The sequence below is a fragment of the Scleropages formosus genome, chromosome 16 (assembly GCF_900964775.1).
Source record: "Scleropages formosus chromosome 16, fSclFor1.1, whole genome shotgun sequence".
Classification (NCBI taxonomy): Eukaryota; Metazoa; Chordata; class Actinopteri; order Osteoglossiformes; family Osteoglossidae; genus Scleropages; species Scleropages formosus.
In genome coordinates this window covers 5,358,913-5,377,137 of record NC_041821.1, presented here as the reverse complement: position 1 = coordinate 5,377,137, position 18,225 = coordinate 5,358,913, and the positions used below count along the sequence as shown (strand labels likewise).

The 18,225-nt window shown below is 47.0% G+C and overlaps 1 protein-coding gene across 1 annotated transcript; it reads left to right on the top strand.

Annotated features, from left to right (window-relative positions):
- Window positions 1-3,352: 3,352 nt before the first annotated feature.
- On the top strand, window positions 3,353-13,034 carry papss1 (3'-phosphoadenosine 5'-phosphosulfate synthase 1). The gene is made up of 12 exons (XM_018736029.2): window positions 3,353-3,560; window positions 3,955-4,069; window positions 4,201-4,436; window positions 4,608-4,746; window positions 6,195-6,313; window positions 6,964-7,077; window positions 7,343-7,454; window positions 9,083-9,288; window positions 9,912-10,047; window positions 10,153-10,421; window positions 10,525-10,754; window positions 11,636-13,034. Exons 1-12 carry the CDS (start codon window positions 3,501-3,503, stop codon window positions 11,772-11,774), a joined length of 1,875 nt encoding a protein of 624 aa, XP_018591545.2. The 5' UTR covers window positions 3,353-3,500; the 3' UTR covers window positions 11,775-13,034.
- The last annotated feature ends 5,191 nt before the right edge of the window (window positions 13,035-18,225 follow it).

The window sequence follows — 18,225 nt, the reverse complement described above, 5'->3', positions numbered from 1 at the left end:
AGACAGAAACATATCATGGATGCGGAGGGAGCATCGCGCTACTCTTCATCACCCCTCCTACTCGTAATTCCTAAATTCCTCATCATTTACATTTATCAGATGCTTTTGTCCAATGAACTCTATGTAGTGTTATCAGCCCACACACCTATTCTCCACGGTGACTTACACTGCTAGATACACTACTTACACTGGGTCACTCATCCATACATCAGTGGAACACACTCTCTCTGTTACTCGCACACTATGGGTGAACCTGAAAAGCATGTCTCTGGAGTGTGGGAGGAAACCAGAGCACCGAGAGGAAACCCGCACAGACATGGGGAGAACACGTAGACTCCACACAGACCCTCGAACCCACGTCTTCTCGCACCACCCAGGTGCTATGAGACAGCAGCGCTACTCACTGTGACACCCACCATACCACCCTCATCAGTCCTCTTCTTACTCTCACTCTTCATCAAACTCCACCTCATGCTCTCTTCATCGCCCCCTTTGTCGTGCTCCTCGCACCCCTTCGCCCTCCTCACATCTCATAGTACACTGTGGCCCTCATCCAGAGGTGGACTTCCAAGAGGTGTCATCAAGAGCAAACGCTGCAATCGATGTCCTCCTTTTGCAGGACGGTAATCCTACGTCTGCGAATCATCGCAAATAACCTGATGGTCTGTGCTTCGCAACAAAACCGCACCGCTTTTGGCACAACGGGTCTTGAAACGTAGCATAATTGATTCATTAATGAGGGCTGGAACAAGAAAGCAGACAATTTCTGATACTCAAGGACTGGAAAATAATAAACAAGGAGGCACTGAAATTGTGCATGAGAGGCACATACGTCTCAGACAAAATATTGCAGAGGGTCCTGACAATATAAATAACCAACTAATGCTAGAAAGACACAAGTCTAATAACAAAACATTTCTGAAACACCTTCAGAAACTGATGTATGATGTTGCACAGAAGGCTTCTGGCTTGCGCTTTGTTTACAGTTGCCCTCGGTTACCACTTAGTCCACAAAGAAGGCCTGCGGTGAAACCAAGCTCATGGGTGATGGGTTACTTCCTTCGTGCCCTTGCGTATGTATTATAGGGGGCACGCAGAGGGCACACAGATGTTAAAGAGCCCCGCAAAGAAAAAAAGGCAATAATGACTCATACAAACAGGAGACAATTAAAGAGATAGTGCAGCTTCGTATCACAACCAGTATTTTCTGTTCATAAATGCACTGTCTGCACAAGCAATAAAAGGCTCAACATGAACTAGTCGTGCATTTGATGTGGAAATGGGTGTTTTCTAAGACACAGCTCTCTGATCTATATCAGGATGTGGTTACCCAGCCCCCAGATCCGTCTCCACCGAGGACTGTCCTCCATCATGGGCCACATGAAAGGTGGTTTACATATAACATTTAATTGCCAACATTTAATCAGTGTTTACAGAAGTTACACCCACGATTACATCGAATAAAAGGCTCCTTTGATCTAATTAGATGCTCAAACACAAATATGATATTAATGTTGAGGGTGATTAAATAAAACTATATCATATATAAATTAGGTATATAATAATAATAATGAGCATCAGATAGATATATTTTAAAACACCTTCAAGTCAAAATTTAGCATTAAAAAACCATTAGGCATACTCAGGTTTTTCACGCCATAATTTTAAAAATAAATGTAGTATAAATGGAATAATTGATCGAGTTTGGGAAGGGGGTGCGGTGGCGCAGTGGGTTGGACCGCAGTCCTGCTCTCCGGTGGGTCTGGGGTTCGAGTCCCGCTTGGGGTGCCTTGTGATGGACTGGCGTCCCGTCCTGGGTATGTCCCCTCCCCCTCTGGCCCTACGCCCTGTGTTGCCGGGTAGGCTCCGGTTCCCCGTGACCCCGTATGGGACAAGCGGTTCTGAAAGTGTGTGTGTGTGTGTGTGATCGAGTTTGTATTAAATAATGCTGTAACCTAAACTGAGGGATTGAGATGGACGATGACGATGTCTGTTTATCATTCATCGATTATTAATACACAACTTCACAAGTACTCCAACAAACGCTGAGCGATACACACATAATAGATAAATGTAAGCATACTAATTTTCCGATTTCCTTAAATTCTTAATTTGTTAGTATTAATTTGATACGTGACACACATTCCACTCGCAACTTCTTCAAACCACATTTTTACGTCAGTTGCGCGAGTCCTGTTACGATACTTTTTGTTTGAATAAACTTTATTGACAAAAATCAGCAATTACAGAAGCTAGGATCATAAACAAACGAGTAGCCACGTCCAAATATTACGACAAACAACAATGCCAGTGGGAATATACAAAGAGAAGACAAATTATTGATTTATAATAAATACACACAGACATAAAGAAAAAGTTAGTAAGACGTCAATAGAAACACAGTTCACTCAGCTTTGGGGTTTTTAGAAATCATTAATCATTAATGCTCTTGTCATGTTTAATTTCTTTATAAACAGGGGAAAGAAAGGCCTTGAGCTACTACCTTTTTTTATTTATCAGACACTTTTTTCCAAAGCAATTTCCAATGAAGTCTATGTAGTGTTATCTGCCCACACACCTTACTCTGCGGTGACTTACACTGGGTCACTTATCCATACATCCATGGAACACACTTTCTGTCACTGACACACTAGGGGGGAACCTGAACAGCATGTCGTTGGAGTGTGGGAGGAAACCAGAGCACCCAGACGATGGGGAGAACATGCAAACGCCACACAGACGGTAGCGGGGATCGAACCAGCGGGGGTCTCTCTACCAGGCTGGCGCTGTGCGCCACCCTGTAAATTACTAACTTACACTTTTACTACTTTACACTTATGTAGTATTGTAACGATATTGTAATGTGTTTATTGTTGATTGGTTTTGGTGACGTACGGGGAATATAACGGCGGCGATTGCGTCTGCCGGGAGAAAAAGAAGAGAGAGCCTGCGGACGCTAAGCAGGTTGGGAAGGCTGGCTAGATGCGCAGGTCTTGGAGGAAACGGAGTCCTCGGACCGAGAGCATTATTTCCCTGTGTGCCGGTGTCCTAATAAATCGTTCGTGATGAATGGAACGCTGCGGCTGCGGGCTGGTGGCTGCCTCAGTCTGTGTCTCTGCGTCCTTCTTCGCCCCATCCAAGCGCTGCGCGCCACAGTATAGTATAAAAAATAAGGTTAATTATATGGTGACTATTACCATGTCTGTCACATTTGTGAAATCCAAGCAAAACACACTTAAAAGTAAAGGAGAAATGAGACGAAAACTAAGCTTCTTCTCCCGCTACGCAAAATATATTTAAAAAAAAAAAAAAAAACAACTTCCGCCTACGTGTACATCAGAGCGGAGGCAACTTCCGCAACGTCCTACGCGGTTCCGTTTTTAGCTCCCCGTAGCAAACGCCATCCGCTCGGGAGGCAGTTCCCGCACCGGTTAACGGTTTGCTCGGAAAGTTGCCGTTAAAAAGGAGCCATAGTTCAGCCGTTTTCATAGTAAATTATCATGGAGACTTCGGGAAACTCACACAAGAAGCAGAAACGGACTAACGCCTGTGAGAATTGGGTGAGTTGTTTAGCTACTGTCTACCGGCGCTAGCAACAACAGACACGTCCGTCAATGAATGCGGCGCCTCACGCTTACAGCTCAGCCTAAAGTTAAACTGTTTAAAAGTCTTTAAAGAGCCTTTATGCCTGTTTATCTCATTGAGTGGGAAGTATGATGTTGATGAGCAGTGAGTTTCGAACCAGCAGCAGCCTTAGGTTACACCTTTTAGTCTTTAACCAGTGCGACCCCTAGTGCCCATGTTATAAGAACTTCACCTCCAGGCCGAAATGGGATTTTTTTTTTTTTTCCCTCTTCGGTTTAACTGGTATTTTCAGAGTTTGAATCCTTTTAGAGTTTTATGTATGTTTTTTTCAAGTCTTGCTTTAAAAGAATTTTTCTTTTCCAATAAAAGGGAATGCAGCGGGCGACTAATGTGACGTACCAGGCCCACCATGTGAGCCGGAACAAGCGTGGTCAGGTGGTCGGGACGAGAGGCGGATTCCGTGGATGCACGGTTTGGCTGACGGGTATGTGACGTGGAAGTGTAGAAGAATCGTTTACTGGGAGAATGAGTTTTAAAGAAAGGGGGGAAAAAAAAAAACATGGGTTATGTTGGCATCGAGCAGCTTAACACCCGTGCCGCTCCGTTCTTTGTCAGGCTTGTCGGGGGCGGGGAAAACCACTGTTAGCATGGCTATGGAGGAGTACTTGGTGTGTCACGGTATCCCCTGCTACACCCTGGACGGGGACAACATCCGACAAGGTCTCAACAAGAACCTGGGCTTCAGCCCAGAGGATCGCGAGGAGAACATCCGGCGCATCGCTGAAGTGGCGCGCCTGTTCGCCGATGCCGGGCTCGTTTGCATCGCCAGCTTCATCTCCCCCTACAGCCGGGTGAGCCTGCAGAAACACTCGCTCCCCACCTCCCTCCTCTCCTATAATATCTGACCTCCAGAGTGTTTTGACAGTGTCTGGTGTTGGAGGACAGATTTTGCATCTTTTTTTTTGTACACATGTTCTCTCTCTGCCTGATCTTGATGCCATGAACGTCTCCTCTCCCACCAGGACCGTTTGAATGCCAGGAAGATCCACGAAGCAGCCGGCCTGCCTTTTTTCGAGGTGTTCGTGGACGCGCCGCTGCACGTGTGTGAGCAGAGAGACGTGAAAGGACTCTACAAACGAGCCAGAGCTGGTGAAATCAGAGGTGATAAATTTGAGGAACCGCTGACGCTGTTCCATATTTCAACAATAAAGGCATCCGTTATGTTTACATTTATTCGTTTACGTACAACAAGAAAACTCCGTTGCGTTTCACAGCACATAGAGCTTAACACGCACACGGTATTGTTGAAGTACACTCAGGTTCTTCTAACACAGGAGTAGTTTTTGCTGGAGCATGTTACAGGAGCAGCTGCATGTAGAATTGAGTCTAGGAAACAGATATGATCGTGACAGATGGTGTAATGCAGTTTTATGTAACTGTTACAAGATCTGGCAAATGTGGGGCAGTATGATGACACAGTGAGTAGCGTTGCTGTCTCACAGTGCTTGGGTGTTGCGGAAGGATGTGGGTTCAGTACTCACTTAGGCTGTGTGGAGTTTGCATGTCCTCTTTGTGTCTGTGTTGGTTTCCTTCCGCAATCCAAAGACATGCTGTTCAGGTGAACTGTGACTCTAAGCCACCCATAGGGAGTGAGTGACAGAGAGAGTGTGTTCCACTGATATATGGATGAGTGACCCATTGTAAGTAGTGTATCTAGTAGTGTAAGTCACCTTGGTGAGTAAGGTGTGTGTGGGCTGATAACACTACATAGTGTTCATTGGAAATCACTTTTGAGAAAAGTGTGTGCTAAGTGGAGTAATGTAAATACAGGTGGTCCCCGATTTACGATGGTTCGACTTAAATTGTTTCAACTTTATGATTGTGAGCTGTCAATAGACATTCAGTAGAAAGTGTACTTTGACTTTTCATTATTCTCCCGGATTGGTGATACGTGGAGCTATAATCTCTCGTGATGCTGGGCAGCGACAGTAATCCGCATCTCTCTCTGTTATGCAGAGGCGTGTATTAAATGCATTTTCAACTTAAATATTTTTGATTTATGATGGGTTTTGGGGAACATAACCCCATTGTAAATCAGGGACCACCTGTAGATGTTTTCAGACAAGCTTTGAGTTTATTAATCGTCACCTCCATTTCTTCAGAAGAACTGAGTGCACAGGAAGTCCAAGTATATTTTCAAAAGTGACTGAAAGGTGCAGAAACTTTAGAAAAGGATGTTGGTTTTCCACAGGAAGTTGTTCTTGTTTTGTTACTCTGCTCCTCTCATCTGGTGTTGTAGATATGGTCTGTGTGTCCTTTGCTAGCGTCTCTTGCTTTGCAGAACTGTGTCAAATGTGTTTGTAAGTTGTGGGTCAGAAGCAGAGACAAAGCTTTGTGGGGGGTGTGTGTGTGTGTGTGTGTGTGTAGATTTATCAATATGAGTGTATATTTACCAAGACTGTGCTGCACAGCCTGTGTAGCCTCTGGTGGTGTGGAAACGCTGAGTGTTGTGTTGCTGTTGAAGTGTGTTGGGTGATGTGGTGGCCCAAGGAGCAGTCAGTGGGTCACTCTCAGGGGTCTACACCACTGACTCCCGTTGTGCCTTGTAGGTTTCACTGGGATCGACTCTGAGTACGAGAAGCCTGAGGCTCCGGAGCTGGTTTTGAAGACGGACTCCTGTAGCGTGAACGAGTGCATACAGCAGCTCATAGATCTCCTGCAAGAGAGGGTGAGGAAAATATGGTACAGTGTTCTTATTAGAAATGCCCTTGGTTGCATCATGTTTTTGCAGAGGTTCCCCCCCCCCCCTCACCCCATGGTAATTTTGATTCATATCAGAACACCAAGCAAAAATGCTGTCTGTTTTACTGTGTTGAGCATCCAACTTTATCTCTTTATTCATTTGCTCTTCTTTTTCTCTTTGTATTTTTGCTCTTCATTACTACTTTTTGCTGATGGATTGAGCTACTCTTGAGAACTGCCAATTAAATTTAATTATCATTAATAATATTGGACATAAAACCAGATTTCATTATGTAAGGAATAAATAATGATATACTGGCCACTATGTGGACCTGTGTTACTGCTTAAAGTTTGTCCAAATAAGGCTCAGTAAAATTTAGCAGACGACTTGGATAAATTATACATACGAGTTATCGTGACGTCTTTCCGTTACCTCCTGAAATGACCATAAAACAGTTTTGTTTGTGTGGTGTTTGTTGCTTTACTAAAAGTGAAGCTTAATAAAAATCCAAGATGAAAATGTTACTTGCATTTGGTACGTTGGGCAATTGTGAAATTTAACAAACATTAGCTCTGTTGTTCCATTCCCTGTTATGATTATGTGCCATCGATGACATCACTGATGTTCTTTACTAGGACATTGTGCCAGTGGATGCATCATATGAAGTGAAAGAGCTGTACGTTCCGGAGAACAAGCTGGACCTGGCCAAGGCGGATGCAGAAACGCTGCCAGCAGTGGAAATCAGCAAGGTTAGAGGTGGTTAGAGACACAGACTAGTTAGTCCAAAGATAGCCGGTTCAAAGCTGGGGACGTCTCCTGCTGCAGCTTAAGCGAGATACTTAACTAGGATTGCGCCAGTAAAACACCTAGCTACTGTATGTGAACAGAACAAATTGTGACTGCCTTTAGGCAAAAGTGAAAGGTAAAGCACGAGTGAATACGGAAAATTTTAAGCATTGTAACGGTGAACTTGTTGGCTGAAGCTGTGCGTCCGTACTATTCTGTGCTCTTCAGGTTGACATGCAGTGGGTGCAGGTTCTGGCCGAAGGCTGGGCTACGCCCCTCAACGGCTTCATGAGGGAGAGGGAGTACCTGCAGTCTCTCCACTTCGATTGCCTATTGGATGGTAAGAGCCTCATTCATGGTCTAGCTATTTTGGTGAATTCACAGGGGCTCTAAGAATAGCAGATACTTTTGAATAAGTGCACATGTGCTTCAGTAATTTTATTAGCAGCGATGTGTTAAATGCTTGACCTTGGACTAGAGGAAGAGACAGCAGGTGAAATCAATAAAATGATTTTCACAATTTTTGTATTGGTAAAGTGCCACTAGAGGACGCCATGAGCCCTGTCAAAACAAGGAAAGCTGAGACACAGGTTCGTACGGAAAGAGATAATTATAATTACAGCCAAGCAGATTAAAATTATGAGGTACAGTTTAGAGTGGATCACTACGATAATCTGATATATAAGATTGTGTTTTAGTTAGTTTACCGCCTTCTTGGGGAGAAAATGAGACGCTCGCCAAGATGTTTTGAGTCTTTTTCAGAGTAGTAGTGGAGTTTAATCTTTTGCATGGTGTGGAACAGCTTTGGAGGGTGAAAACACAAACAGCTGGCCCTTAACAGATCTTAAATAAGATCTGAATATTGATATTGCTTTTTTATGTTACTCGTTTCAAATGCCAATGTCTGGCCTGTTTGAAATTGGCATAATTCAAAAACCATGCAGTTGTCCAGCCTCCAGAGAGGAACTGGACTAACATGCCAGAGTAACTCAACTCTGAAACACAACCCTTTCTTAATTACGATTATCTGTAATGACTTTTCCCAACTATTAATGACATATCTCAAACATATTTGCTGTCAAGATGTGTCATCCATGTTATGCTTATAAGACAAATGCTAAACTGAACAAGTTGAGATTTATAAATTGCAGCATTTTTACTTCTCAGATTTTTAATCCCCCCCCGTCCTTTAATTTAGTTTTTGGCAAAGGCGCAGAGTGCAGAAAGTTTTGGTCCAAATTTGTATCTTATGGAAACCAGCTGTCTGTAACTCTGATAAAAATGGATGGGGGTGGGAGGTGTCTGGATAGCATTTAAATGGGATTGGAAAGGCCTCACCATGCTGGTTTAATCAAGGTGTGGGGCTGCGCGCTCTGGCCAAGACGGCACCAGCGCTCAACCAGAGGCCTACTCTTCTCAAGTGTTTAAAATCCTGATGAATTTGTTTGACTGGAATGTGATTTCACCCTGTATTAAGCAGGAATGTTCTGGTTTCACCATTTGAGTTAGATTGCAGTATTTTTTTTGGGGGGGGGGGGGAACAGCTCCTTACATGTGCATTTTTCCATCACATCCTGAAGTGCATAAGAATTCATTTTTAAGGAATTAAGAGGCATTGTCTGGTATATCTTGGTTTGCAGAAACTCAAAATTTGACATAGTGCAACACTTAGTGGGTGACTGTGAACTTTAGTGTCAGCAAAAAGATGAAAAGCTCTACAGTAAGTTGCATCTGGTTGGTTTTATGCAAAGTTGAATTTTTTGTTCACTTCCAGCTGTTTTCTTTGTAATGTTGTCTGTCCTTACAGTGAACTTTGTGATTTAGCAAGTGGCCCAAATGTGAAATGAGTCTTATTCTTCCCAAGTTGGGCAGCAATTTAAAAGGTGTGTGTGTGTGTGTGTGTGTGTGTGTGTGTGTGTGTGTGTGTGTGTGTGTGTGTGTGTGTGTGTGTGTGTGTGTGACCACCAGGTGGCGTGATCAACCTGTCAGTGCCCATAGTGCTCCCCGTGTCTGGCGAGGACAAGGAACGGCTGGATGGCTGCACAGCCTTTGCCCTTGTGTACGGCAGCCACAGGGTGGCCATCCTCCGCAACCCCGAGTTCTACGAGCACCGCAAGGAGGAGCGCTGTGCACGTCAATGGGGCACCACCTGCAAGGAGCACCCCTACATCAAGGTTGGTGGGACATGCCCCCTGGCATTCCCCTGGATCCTCTTCTCCCGTAGGGCCACTTTCGTTTGCCTGCGTTTTGCTTCAATTTTCACCCCCAAAGACGCCTCGCAGAGTTCTTCACCTGGCACGGGATCTTTACGCCCCAGCTGTGCGCTGCCTGATGCCCAGCCGCTCCGTGCTTCCAGAGAACTCGCAGTAAACATCAGGGAATTGTTTCCACGTGCGGGTGGCGGCGCTCCACTCAGGTGGTCGCGGGCTCTGCAGCACCTTCGGGTGCCAGGTGAACCAAGGCGCCATTCCAGCCATCGGAACGCAAACTATACAGCTGTGGTGTAATCGCTGCGTCTGTGTCATTTTCACCCACGCGGAGCGTAGGAGCGCAGGAGCCGAGGTAGAGAAGGGAGCAAGAATGATGGTTAGAACAACTGTACTGTATATACACATTTGTTTGTTAGGAACTGCATTGGTATTGGAGCCCCCTGTGGGCAAATCCGGTGTTATATTAGTTTATATAAACCCTCAGCCAAAGTTCATTTATATTAAATGGCAGTCGGGTTGGTTACCGCCGCTCTCGCTCACTCATTCCCCTCCCCCACCCTCTCATCACTGAATCCTCCCTGGTTTAGATAGTGATGGAGAGTGGGGATTGGCTGGCAGGAGGGGACCTCCAGGTGTTGGACCGGATCTACTGGAACGATGGTCTGGACCAGTATCGGCTCACACCTGCGGAACTGAAGCAGAAGTTTAAGGAGATGAACGCAGGTGTGGTTGCTTCCAGAAATAAAGTTTCATTGCCAGACCAGCACGCATGTGCACGTGTATTCCCATACTCGTGTATAAAGTGCCGTTTGCTCTCTCTCCGTACAGATGCCGTTTTTGCCTTTCAGCTGCGCAACCCAGTGCACAATGGACACGCCCTGCTGATGCAGGACACCCACCGGCGCCTGGTGGAGCGTGGCTATCGGCGCCCTGTGCTGCTGCTGCACCCGCTGGGTGGCTGGACCAAGGATGACGATGTGCCGCTGCCCTGGCGCATGCGGCAGCACGCTGCTGTGCTGGAAGAGGGAGTGCTCCCGCCTCACTCCACCGTGGTGGCCATCTTCCCCTCGCCCATGATGTATGCTGGACCCACAGAGGTAGGAGCCGACAACCTGCTGCTGATTGACAGCTTGTATTAGACGTGCCTTCCCCTAACTTAAATGCGTGGACCTTTTGATGGCGGCCGATTCTCATGCCTAGGTCCAGTGGCATTGTCGTGCTCGGATGGTAGCTGGTGCCAACTTCTATATTGTGGGCCGCGACCCTGCTGGCATGCCCCACCCGGACACGGGCAAGGACCTATATGATCCCACTCACGGTGCCAAGGTTCTGACCATGGCTCCAGGCCTCATTAGCCTGGAGATTGTGCCCTTCAAGGTTGCTGCCTACAACAAGGCAAAGCGGGCCATGGACTTCTACAACCCAGAGAAGTAAGACCAATGTTGTCCACCTTCCTCCTGTTTTCCAGTCAAATTGTATTGGTTGAATTCTCTGTATTTTATCGTTCTTGTATTTATTTATTTATTTAAATCTCTTCTTTAGCTTCTGGAACATTTATTCTTGAAGCATTTGGCTCATGTGCTGTAAAGCAGCAACATAAGGAACTGGGCGTGATGCCGTTTCTTTGTGACAAACTTCTATTTGGAATCATATTGTTGGGCACACTTTTTAGATCTCTGTGTTGTCGGGTGGAATTTCGGCACTGGGACGTTGGAGGCCAATTAGTGCTGTTTGTCAGATGTTGGTCCACGGTTTATGTGCGAACCATCGTGTTTAAACAAAGGGCCGTAACACAAGGTTTGTGTTGAGCAGCACGAGCCGCAGTTCAGACGTGCGCCTGCCTCGCCGCCTTGGGGTGGAGGCTAAACGTGGACAAACAGTCCCCTGCTTGTTTTGTTAAACGTATCGCAACCCGAGTGATGTTTCCAGTCCCTGGCTCCTGAGCTGGGAGAATTCAAGTCCTCCTAATGTCATCCTTATGTCCCCTCTGACTTCTGGGCAGTGTGTGATGAATGGTGGTGGGTGTTCGACTCCCAGCACCACGCTCGAGGGTGGAAGTGTGCTCTTGGGTGTGTGTGTGTGTGTGTGTGTGTGTGTGTGTGTGTGTGTGTGTGTGTTTGGAGGAAAGCATCTGCTAAATGAAAAGATGTAAATAAACGTGTGTGTTCAGAACGCTGCGTCTTACCTGACAGCCCACACACAGCAGCAGCAATCAACGACGAACGTTAAGAATCTGCAGCTAGCTGCACGGGACATCACTTTGTTGCCTTTTTTTTTCTTTTTTTTTTTTTTTTTCCTTTTTCTTTCACAGTCACGAGGACTTTGACTTCATCTCAGGGACTCGGATGCGCCGGATGGCCCGTGAAGGACAGGACCCCCCCGAGGGCTTCATGGCCCCCAAAGCCTGGGCTGTGCTCAAGGAGTACTACAAGAGCCTGGAAAAAGCTTAAGGAGCCACTGTTGAGCAGTGGACAGGCGCAGTAGGGGACCACTGGAACCCGGGGCCACCCATCACAGCCTGTGTGGGAAGAACTCTCGTTGGTACTGTCACTGTTTCCTAGTCTTACAGCACCAAAGGGTGGTGTTTTTTAATGGGTTTTACTGAACAAATCATACAATTTAACAGCCTGTTTTAATGTGTTTAAAAAAAAAAAAAAAAGGCTTAAAATGGAATGATTGATTTAGAGGGGAAGCAAAATCATCTGAAATATCTGATTGCTTCTTGACTTCTGAAACCTTTGACACCAGTGACCTCCCTGAGGTCAAGTGACACCGTGATCCTTGATCGTTTCAGAACGAAAGCCATCGGTGTTTAACTTCAGAGCAGCAGGTGGCGTAGCGGTTAGCTCTCACTTTCCAGTTGATACGGTACAGCTCCTACTGTAGTACCCATGAGCATGGTACTTCCCCTAAATTGATAGTTAACAGCTCTGTGTACAAAGTTAACATGAGCCACCTTGGAGAAAAGTGTCAGCTAGTATAATGGCTAATAATAGTTATTATTAATAATAACTTATTGTATTGTGGTACTTGGACAATTACAGCTGTCAGTTGTACTATTACAGCCTCCCTGAATCAGTGTCACAGAACGCACCCAGCTGAGCTGCCCTCTGCTTCCATCATGAGTCACACAAACACCCAGCATTGTCGTAAATAACATGGTTAAGGTTGTGGTTTACCTTGTGGCTCTTTACCAATCTTAAATTGGAGCCAATTGTTGTTGAAGACGCACTTGCCAAAGTTTGCCACAGTCCAGAGACACTCAGGTACCTGGGACTGTGGGCCTCGAAGGGAATCCACCCTTTGGGGCTGCTGTGTTAACTGGTGGGGGGGGGGTAGAGGGGTGGGGTCAGTGTGTTGAGTGCTTTATTGTGTTATTTGTGGACTAAGGATCTGTCAGCCTGTCCTCAGCTGTTACACTCGTCACATTTGGTGAGCAGAGAACACCCAGCAATAATGTTTATAGCGCCGGAGACCACTGTATGGATGGGGGAGGTGGTATCAGAATTTTTCATTACTCTTCAATTACGTGGAACTCTTACACCTGTTGTTCCTCATACTAACTTGTTACTTCTAACTCTGCTTTTATTTTCGACACTAATTCTGTCCTGACTTGGTGTCAGCGGAGCTCTGTTACATTGATGCCCTTCATGTCAGCTGTTTAGGTTTTATTGCCCCCCCCCCCCCCCCCCCCCTTTTTTTTTTTTTTTTTTTTTAAAAACCGCTTTGGATATTGATTTTGGCGATGTGACTAAGTGTTCACAGCCTGTCTTTACTACTGTATGATGTGTATTAAACCATTCCTGGCCAACATGGGCACCAACGCAGCACACTTTGTGTTCAGTCAGTTATCGCTGCCATTCTTTAGGGAGGACTGCCGGAGTGACGCTGGCTCCGCACCAGATGTGATGTAAACAGGCATGAGTCCGCAGAGAGGAAATGTTAGGAATGCCCCTGTGGTCCCCCAGTGTGTTCGACCCGTGCTGCAGAGACACCGAAAGTCACTTTCCCTCAATGCTATAGGCTTGTAAACGCCACACTTGTCACATGTTATTACCCGTATTCCCTGTTGTGAAAACAGCTCCGCTGTGGTTTCAGTTAAATGGGGAGGGTGAGGGGGTCCCAGCTGGTCCCCAGATGAATGCTAATCCCAGGAAGTGGAATGCAAAGGGTTAACCGTGGACTTAATGAAGCCGCTGTTTGAGGAATACACAAGCTTTTATTTTATTTATTTTTTAAAAAAAATCTGACTCATGGGTGTAATGCAGAGACTTGCCGGTAGCTATGAGATCTTTGCCAAATGTTGTTGGGTCTCTAATGTTCATCATGCCTGGACACCACTTCAAAAGGACTGCTTTGTGTGTCGGGACCGAGGGAATGCTTTGGTAAGGGGTACGTTTTCACTGTTTTCACCGTCCTTTGGCTTTCGCTGATACCGGAGCCATCCCACTTCTTCTTTCCCTCATTTGTTTTTCCCCTCTTCCAGCCCTGTCTGCAGACCTGTAAGGAGTGCTGTACAGGGTATCCGCACCCTGTTACCACCGACACCTGTGAAGATGATCCTCTGCGCTGTTCTGAAAAGTGTTAACCGTGCCTGTCGCTGCCACTCCGGTTGATTAGTGTGTGTGTGGGGGCAAGCGAAGTCTGGCTCGCCCTCACCTTAACTTGGCTATGGCGCAGCACCCTTGCGCACTTCCTCTCCCTCTCGTTCTTTTCATTTCTGCTTAACAGAACTGAAAATGAAGCCATTTTCTCCTCTTTTTTTGCTTTATTTCACTGTTGTATTTGAGCGAGTCTCCCATTCATACGCGAGGAGGAGTCCCCAACTATGCCAGGTTTGTTGGAAGGTCTGGTCGGTCAACAAGCTGCCCTTCGCCACGTTGCTCGGTGAAAGAGACATGAGCTCGCTCACCTTGCGTCGCAATTTTTCTAAGAGCCTAAGGCACTTCCTGTTTGGGGCATGTCCACCATAACATGCTGTGCTGCTAAAGCTGCTTCATTAATAATCCCGGGGGGTGTAAAACGCACCAGATGGTTTCTGGTCTTCAACATTTTCTAGGCAGTTTCCTTTAGGACTTTCAAACCTATGAATTGTGTCCATCAGTGGTGTGGACAGACACGGTTTCAGTGGTTACACTCGCCACCAATCACATTCCTCAGGAGGAGGGACCACCCACAGGAAGTCCCTCCCACGTCACGTCGTCAGTGTGTAATCAGTGCCTGCCGATTACATGCCCTTCCATTTGGGTCAGCGCCTACACGAGTTCGTCCTCCGTTTCATCCTCAATTTCCCTCCAGCTGGTTCACGTCCTGCTCAAAGTGATCCGTGATAAAAAGATTTCTGCGGCAGAATGCAGGACAGTGGCGCATACCAGGATATCAGGGTATAAACATGGGAAACAAGTATCAGCAAATCAACAAGAGGCTTTAAAGTAGAGAGGAAGAACGATCATCGCTTCCAGTCCCGAATTCAATTGGGACCATACCGTAGCAAATCTCATTTATTAAAAGAACCCAGGATATTAGCGGTGAAGTATCTGATGAAAAAAAACGAAGGCTCCGTGGCCGCGGTGGATCGTGGAACGCTGCCGCTTTCGGAAATGGCTCTTCAGCGGTGCATTGGGAGGAAACGAAAAGGTTGACGTTCATGCGCATCTCCGCCTTCTGCTTCTCCTCTGTGAGCCATTTGCAATACAGCCGTAAACAGATGTGCGTCGTTCCTTAAATAAGAGGAGGCAATGGGGAGCAGTGTACTGAGGAAAATGTGGTGTTCCCCAGCTGAGGTTCTCTTCTGGTCAACTGCTTTGAGTCCTGTGTTTTACTCAATTTTTTTGTTGCGGGGTGATATGTTTGGAACAGTGTCTTCTCCAAAAGTCAGGCCAGGATCCAGACCCTTATTTGTGAGGGTAACATGACCTAAATACGCTGCCTCCTCACCTTGTGAACACACCTGGGACGAGAAGTCTGTTCGTAACTCGTTTTGTTCGCAATTCGTCGCTTTTCCACTGCTGCAACAGAAGCTTTACTGTTCGGGTGTCCCTTGTTTTATCTACAGCTTTGAAAGTCTCTGGAAAGCTTAAAACAACTACATTGTAAAACAAAAAAAAATTTAGCTCAATAAAAACTTTTAATACAGATGTAAACATGTCTCTGCAATATCCTTTTTGAATGCTGATAACATCATCTTACTACTTATTGATCACTAGCCCTCGGGGACACCACACACGTAAACACTGCGGAAGTGAGTTAGATCAAGGCGGTCCCACGCTCCTATTCTTCCTGCCACCCACTTGGGCAGGGAATAAACACAGGTCACGTTTGCGCCCCTGCAAACACAGCTTTTATAAAGTAGACCAGTAAATAAAATGTCTCATAACTCAGCAATACGTGACCCAAGTAAGCAGCGTACAGCTGTTTGACTAGTTATCGTGACGCACGTTCTGAAAGCATGCCTCGGTCCTCCCGGCAAGATTTATACCCTCTTTACTGCATATCGGTGTATAAATCTGCGGATCACAAGTGTAAAATTTGTTTAGCAGATTCCTACAGGACGTGAATAAATCTCCCCTGTATGGGTCTGACTGCACCGTATCGCGTCCAAGGGGGCGAGACGGCAGCAGGACCTTTAGCATCGCTGCAGCTGGATATAAAGGTATCATGTTGTAGGATCGATGGCGAGGATCAACGGCCTCCGCTGCTCACATCAAAGAGCAAATCCCTTTCATGACAACAGGAGACGGCAAGAGGAATTTCGGGTTTCTCAGCGGGGGGACCGGCATCGGCGGAGGGCTCGGCTAACGGTGACATCATCCATCCCTCCTGCTGTCTGCGAAGAGGGAGTGAGGTGAGCGCTGGAGCCCGGGCTCAGGTGTATGACCTTGGGTTAGAGAGGATCCCAGAGCCCTATGGAAACTAGAGCATCGCTGAGGAGCAGTGCTTCTCACCACCTGTAGGGTATGGGTTCCAGCACGGTCCTTTATATTACCACTGAAACAATTTTTTTTGAATAGGGATTATCTACCTGGTGTTTCGGATGATGAATCGGCCACCTCATCTGGTGTTCCAGGTGCAAGTTCCCAGGTGCTCACTGAGGTGTGTGTGTGTGTGCGCTCCTCAGTATTCAGCGTGTCTTTTACATCCTAAGTGCATTGAGGCGTCGGTGTAATGAAAATGTTCGCGAACACGGGTAGTGCCGGTGCATTCCCTCTCTTGGGCTGTGGATTCGGATATGGGTTCAAATCCGGTTCAGTCTGTGTGGACGTTTCGCATTCTCCCTGTGGTTTCATTCAGGTGCTCTGGTTTCCTCCCACAGTCTAAAGACGTGTTTCAGTCGCCGGTGACTCTAATTTGCCCTTTGTTTGTGGGTTAACCCTCTGATGGACTAGTAACCGCTCCAGTTTGTACTCTGCTTCGCATGCTATGCTTCCGGAAAAGACTCTGGACCACAATGACCCATCGCTGGACAAACGGTTATTGATAACACGGGATTGAACGATCGGTCTGCGGTCCTCGTAAGATCGCCGTGCCCGCTGTGAACTACCGCGGTAACGGTTCCTGCCACAGCTGCAGGCTGTTGCGAGCTTGGCGACCACCCCAGAGCCTCCTCCTTTGTCTCTGCCCGGCATCTTGAACAGACTGTAACCCCACACCTTCAAATGAAACACCTTTCCACCGAGCGTTTAGCGCGCAGACACCCGATGAAGGCGTTTCAACACGTTCCTCTGGTCTCGCGTGCGCGCTACCTTGCAAAATCTCGCGGGGTCAGTTTAAGGTCGACCGAAGTGACACCGGCGGCGATGTTAAATTTCAAGGCCCTGTAAAACGGCGAGAGGTGTATGTCTGACCTAATGCTGAACTTCGCCTCGCGCGTTTTGGGTGGTCCGAACTGGGCCCGATCTGCGAAAGCGGGAACCGAAAGGGGGGGAAAAAAAGAGCTGCGGTTTTGACGTACCAGAACTTAATCTCGTTCCAAGGTTCTGTTTACGTGGAAATATTATCAGCAAACATTGGCGCTGAAGTGCTGCCGTGTGCCTTTTTCTCTCGGGGAGGAAATGAGGCTCTCTTCTAACATCACTGTGAAGGCGTTAGCGGCGGCTACGCTAACGCTTCATTAGTCACGTTGCCTCTGGACCACCCTCGGTCATCTCTCCTCGCCAGCAGCACATCCTCCCCTGTTCGTCACGATCCCGTTGTTTGTGTTTTGCTTGCGCTGCCTCATCCCTCACAGCTGCCTCTGGCTCAGTGTGCGCGGAGGTTGCACGTACTCCCCGTGTTCGCATGGCTTTTCCTCCAGGTGCTCTGGTTTCCTCCCATAATACAAAGACTTTCTTTTTCGGTATGTGAATGGGTGGCTCTAAATCGCCCATTGCGTGTGTATGTAAAGCGAATGAACGTGTGTAATTCTGATGAAATGTGATGGCGTCCCATCCAGAGTATCCTGCCTCACACCCTGTGCTTCCAGGATAGACTCTGGATTTCCGCAGCCCTGCACTGGACAAGCAGTTATTGATAATCGATGGATGGATGTTTGTGCGGTAATAAAAGAGTGTCGAGGTGTAGCGGGACATAGCGTGGGCCACGCCGACAACTGGAGCCTGCCGACCGCCGACAGCTCTACCAGGTGCCAGGTTGCCCGGGTTGAGGCTCCGTTTGACCCCGGCGGTTCTGTCAAGGTGTAAACGGCGACTCGTCCTTTGGTCTGCTCTCCAGGCGGGAACAGAATCGCACGCTCGCCCCGACTGGCCATCTCTTCAAACGTGCTACTCTTCGACGCGGCTCACGTCAGCCTGTTTGATGTTTCCAGACGACAATGGAGATATTATTAGAGGTCGGAGATGATTGCGCGTACAGCTCATTTCGAGGTCATCGTCTTTGGGGCGAAACGGCGTTTCTACCCATCGA